This window comes from Glandiceps talaboti, chromosome 4 (genome assembly GCF_964340395.1).
Source record: "Glandiceps talaboti chromosome 4, keGlaTala1.1, whole genome shotgun sequence".
Lineage (NCBI taxonomy): Eukaryota > Metazoa > Hemichordata > Enteropneusta > Spengelidae > Glandiceps > Glandiceps talaboti.
In genome coordinates this window covers 17943581-17949580 of record NC_135552.1, presented here as the reverse complement: position 1 = coordinate 17949580, position 6000 = coordinate 17943581, and the positions used below count along the sequence as shown (strand labels likewise).

The 6000-nt window shown below is 36.9% G+C and overlaps 1 protein-coding gene across 2 annotated transcripts in view; it reads left to right on the top strand.

Moving 5' to 3' along the window:
- Positions 1-6000, top strand: part of LOC144433761 (epidermal growth factor receptor kinase substrate 8-like) — a 61775-nt gene that overhangs the window by 50430 nt on the left and 5345 nt on the right. For both annotated transcript variants that reach the window (XM_078122124.1, XM_078122123.1), the window contains 4 exons: positions 366-581; positions 2874-3097; positions 5219-5396; positions 5694-5896. In XM_078122124.1, coding sequence (XP_077978250.1) covers positions 366-581; positions 2874-3097; positions 5219-5396; positions 5694-5896 — 821 coding nt within the window. The remainder of the gene's footprint in view (positions 1-365; positions 582-2873; positions 3098-5218; positions 5397-5693; positions 5897-6000) is intronic.

Sequence of the window (6000 nt, the reverse complement as noted above, 5' to 3'; positions counted from 1 at the left end):
TATCAGTGTTTTTGTTAAGGGCGGTAAGCAGGTAAAATCTACCTGAGTTCCCTTGTCATTTTACCTGGGTTGCCAACCAATATTATGGTACAATGTATTGGAAACTGTGCCAGTTTTACCATATCCCCCCCCCCCCCCCCCCCCCCTTCTGTTACCGGGGTTCCTCAACCTGAGCTAAAACACTGTAAACCATTCTTCATCTTTGCACACAACGGGTGTATCAAGCATTTCCTGTATAGTTTGCTGGCAGTATAAAATTAATTCATTTTTATTTCCACAGTACATTTCAATAAATCTGTTTCTATACAATATATACACGTTGATCATTAAACTTACCAATACATTTGATTCTTTTTTTTTTGCAGGAAATTTTGAATCACTGTTTCAGTGATGTAGAATACTTTGTTGCAAAACTTCAGAAGGCAGCAGATGCTTACAATGAGTTACAAAAACGGAAAAAGAATCGTAAAAATAAGAAGAAACAGTCTGGTGATGGTGTCTTACAAGCAAGATCTAGACCACCATCTGAAGAAGAATATGTGGATGTTTTCCAGAAAGTGAAATTTGCATTCAATTTACTGGTGAGTAAATGACAAGATAGGACTAAGATGTTATCGTTATTGTTCTCTTTCTTTCAATTTCGAACGTTGAGTGTATATATTGTAAGACAGATTCTGATTGGCTACTCGTATACGTATGAGATTTGGTATGAGAATGACTATGCGTTGTGTCAAATGTATGTAACGAGTGCTCACAAAAGAACAAACGGCAGTAAATGTAACAGCCAAAAAGAAATTGCGAAGTGTACAATACATCAGATTTTAATCAGATTGGGTCCAGTACCATACATAAAACATTTTGCCTTGCTTCTTAAAGTATCGTACAAGTTCAAGTTAAAATATATATTGAACCATGATACACCTTCCACCAACTTGGACGGTATATGATTGAACTGAACTCATGCAGTCCAGTGATTGTTTTACCTTTACAAAGTGTCTACGTGGCTTCTAAGTTTCATTGTTTTAAAAAAAAAAAAAGTTCAGTGATGCTCTTTGCACTTTATCGATAAGTTATCAATTTCAAAATAATATATGAACTGCTGAGGTATACTCTAGTCAGTATGTTTGGCAAAAGATCAGTTCAATGATCAAAACTGAATCAATAGCATAGAGTAACATCCTCCGTATGAAAATTAAGGCTTCTTCAATTTTGTAAATGTTTATTTTTCAAAGTGTTGACATCATTATAATGCAGTATTATCTTTAGGATTCTTCAAAAAAAAAAAAGAAAAAAAAAAAGAAAAAAAAGAAAAAGAAAAAAAGGGACACATGTCAAACAACAAACACTCATTACAGCTGGTACAAATCACACATATGCTAGGGGGTCTCTAAGTAACCCTTTCCTATCCCCAACACAACACTAACTCCCTAGTTTCGATACAAATGTGTGTCTATGGTACAAGTGTTGTACACTCTTGCCACAAACAAAATTATCCTTGAAAGTTGAATATATTTTAGATTGAATTTTGATTTCACTGTAAGATGTCAGAAGTTTTGCTTTGTTTTTGTTTGGCTGGTTGTGTGTTTATATCCATTGTATTTGTTTGGTTGTGTGTTGATGTCCATAAATTATTAATGTATATCTACATACCATATAAAATCTTACCACTTGTCTCTTTAAGTACTGTTAGCTTACATTCCATTGTGAGCCTAAAGATAAATTTGGAAGTAATGCTTGATAGGGAGGCAGGTACCATAATTGCACTGAACCGACCTAGTTTCATCATAGCTCTCTGAGTCACCATTTACTGACCAAAGCTAAGGCTGTGCAGTAAAACACTTAACGGTCACCCAAACAGTCGGCTACTTTGTGAAAGAAATGACTTGAACGTCTGTAGATGACATGTTGTCACCAAATATTTACCAGTATAGGAATAGAAGTTATCTGATCAGTTTCAAAGATAACCTACTTTTCACCTGACCTTCATATATTTGACTAAGGAGTAACTTTTTATGGGTAATATTATAAATAAACCAGACAATTTTGTGATAAGGAGCCAAGCCCCCAACTCTACAGACTGGTATCAGAGGTGATTTAAAAGGGGAGGGTTGTGTTTTATCTTTATTTAATGATAAATAGTACCTCATAAAGATTGCACAATGTAAAACAAATAACACATACACACCCAGACACACTTACATACCTTCATGTACACACACACACACACACACACACACACACACACACACACACACACACACACACACACACAGACACAGACACAGACACAGACACAGACACAGACACACACTCAGGCATCACACACACACACTCAGACATCAAACACACACACACACAGACATCAATCACACACACACACACACACACACACACACACACATGTACATACTTGTATATACACATATGAACAAATAAGTCATGAAATTTGCCATTAATTAGACAACTTGGCATTTAATATGATGTCCTTGCTGTATTTCTATTAATTGAAAGAAGCATATATAAAGGGAATACATGTACTACAAGACATGTACATGTGGAGTCATATTTCCTACTAATACCACACCACTTGTTTTGGTGATGATCATGTCCTTGATACAAGTGCATTCTGATGTCTTATTTTCATGTATACACTCGCATTCACAACCAGACAAGGTCGCAGTGCTCACACCATGGAGATTTAGGGACTCAATAATCAGAGAGTTTGATTTTTCCACCTCTTTAGTATCTTACAAAAAGTACTCTATATTTCTAAGAAAACTGCTTTCAGTATTGTTCGTGCATAGTTTAACTATTCTTATATCTCCATGACGACTCTGTTCTAATTATTGTATGTGTTGTGTTTTTCATTGAAGGCTAAGTTGAAGGCACACATCCATGACCCCAATGCACCTGAATTGGTGCACTTTTTATTTACACCCATGGAGCTGATAATCCAGAGTTGTAACGGCCCAGAGTTACCAAGGAGTGTTGTCTCACCTTTACTCACACCCCAAGCCATCGAATTACTAAGAAACTGCTTAGCTTCACGAGAAGGTGAAATATGGGTGTCGCTAGGACCTGCATGGACCACTCCAAAGTAAGTCAAAACACTAGTGATAGATTGATGTCGTACCCTTCTCTTTACACCATCGTATTTTCTATGTGATTAATGTGTAAAGGGCATCTCCTGTCGGTAAATCAAATGTACCTAAAATGAAAGAATGCAAGCCAGAATCACCTCAAGGTTTTCTAAGCATGGTGACACCATGGAGTACATGTAGCATATCATTTCAAATGTTTTTGCATATTGTTTAGAGAGTTTATTAGAGCAGAAAGACTTGTGGCTGTTAGTTACTAAGTAAGGCAACCCAATCTACCACCAACACTCTATCAGTGATACTTTATCTAACCTTTTGGACTTTCTAACTCTAAACAACACAATAATTTATTATGTAGCCCTTGATATAATTACATTCAGACAATGTGAACTTTTTGTTGGTTGTCCATATGTTTATAGGCCCATGTTTAGGTTTTCACATTTGTCATTATCATGTCATTGGAACAATAAGGATTTCTACTCAGGATTATTCTTTTGTTTAGAACCAACTTTTTTCCAGACAACTTTTACTTGCCCAAGCTTTACTCCCAATCTGACATGTCTTTTAAAAATCAAGCTAGGGAGTGAGGATCAGGTTATAGACTCCCTAACATTATCAAAATTTGTAAGGCAGACCATGATCCTCTGTTCTACTGGTGTCCCAGTTTTCATGACTCTTGTATAATGGTAAACCTTTGCACACACCGTATAACTTGAATTTGATATGACCTGTCACTTGACACTAAACAATGCACAGGAATTCATGCAAGTTACTGACACACCAAAATTGATGTATTTTGTTTAAAGGCCAAGGATTCAATCCCAGGTTCTTGCATGTGTATCATCTTATCAATAGAGCCATAAGGATTACATAGGCTGATTCATTTGTTAAGGACCAACTTTTTCTAAAGCGGCGAGCAGGACAACTATTTTTACACCCGTAAATTGTGATCCTGCGATAGTCTAAATTGGGTCTTACACAAGTCAAATTCATTTTGGTTGTATGGTAATAAAGTACCTGGTGTGGTCATTGTAAACCATTCCTTGTGATTGATTTCCCAAGCCCAGTTCAAGAATATCCAAGTCCAGTTTGAGATATCGCCAAATACTTTACTGAGATCGTAGTTTATACCGACAACTGTTGTGGCAATGAACTCATAATTGACCACAGTGAGAACCAAAGATACATTGTATATTATACCATACATTGTAAATAATGAACTTGATAATGTATCAAGGAGAAGTTGAGTAGTTGAAGTATGTGTTTACCTTTGAAATGTGATGATAGATTGTTGTTATTTGACCTAGTGAACCCTAGAGTACAGGTGGTAAGTTTTCAAGCTATACCCTAGCTCTCTTGTTCACAATGATACCATTGTTTGTACATCTAGGGGAGGCTGGGTGAAATACAACCACTGTATATGAGGTATCAGGTACCTGTCACAACCTTTACTCTGTCACCTTGGAGTGATTTAAAAAGTAGCATATTTGAAAATATATGCAAATAAATCACATGGTATGAAAATGTTCATTTTGAATGTTAAATTTATTTGGCAGATTTGTTGATCAGTATGATAATATTGGATATGTTAATGTATAGCATTGTAGTCAGTTAACAAAAGTGTTGTTAGGTTCACTTGGTGTGTTCAGGTACAAGTAGAGAGATGTGACTGCATGTGGTTGAATTGTCATAAGTTTCATATGATTTGTTCATATCTGTGGAGTTGAAATTATGTCTCTCTGAATTATAAGCTTTGTGTAAACTATAATAATCTTTGATATAAATGGGATAGTTCTTTAAGTTTTTATAAATCTATCTCCCCATCTAGCAAGAGCTGACCCTCATGGGTTTCAGCCCTCATGAGTTTAGTGTTCATGTATGAGGAAACTGAGTGCTGGGGGGGGGGGGGGGGAACTGCATTGTTCGGTAGAGTCAAACTAAACAACACTCTTCGTAATCAAGCCCTCACCAGGGCTTGAACACAACCACAGTGGTAAAAGACAATGAGACTTTACCACTGACGAATATACCCTGTCAGGTTCACTAAGTTCACCTACATGTGCTTGTGGAGTTTTAGAACTGATCATGACCAAACACCTAACATTGACAATGTATTACAGATCTGCCTGGCCCAAGGACCAATATGTACCTCCGTACCTACCCAAGTTCCGTGACGGCTGGGAGCCTCCAGTGTTGTCATCACGCCCTGAGAGTGCCAGAGAAGAAATAGAAGCTGCAGTTGCTGCCAATGCTGCAGCTATCTTCAGAGCTGAAGAAGTCAGAAAAGCTCACAAAGAGGTAGATTAAAATCACTTATTTAACAAATAATACAAAACTGATACAAATAATGTCACAACCACTACACAGTTTTAGAACCACAGTATCAACAATATGATGTAGTACAATTCATATGTATATTTTTATCAAATTATGAGACAAATTAATTCTCACTGAGTCAGTTCTGTTGTGTATAAAGTACTGCATTCAGTTGGTTTGATTTAAGATTTTCAGAGAGTTTGACAGGATAGTGAGAAAGTACAATAATATGAGACCAGAATGAAACCATACATTTATTTGTATGTAATGTGTTTCTAGGGTGAAGAACGTGTGTTTCAGTTTCCACCAACATCTGGAGCCAGCTACAGTGATACCTACTTTTCACAACACCAACAGCAACCACCACCACCGGCACCTGGTCCACAGCATGTGAAACGAAATGATGCAGCGGGAACACCATCACCACCAGATTCTGCAGCTGTAGCTGCATTTAAAGCCAATGTAGCTAAACATGTTGACAGGTGGGTACATCAAATATCTGGTTATATACTGGCATGAACCCAGCTGGGGACCTGATAGGACAGAGTTTATGATGTATGATGTGAGGGATATGATTCTATCCACA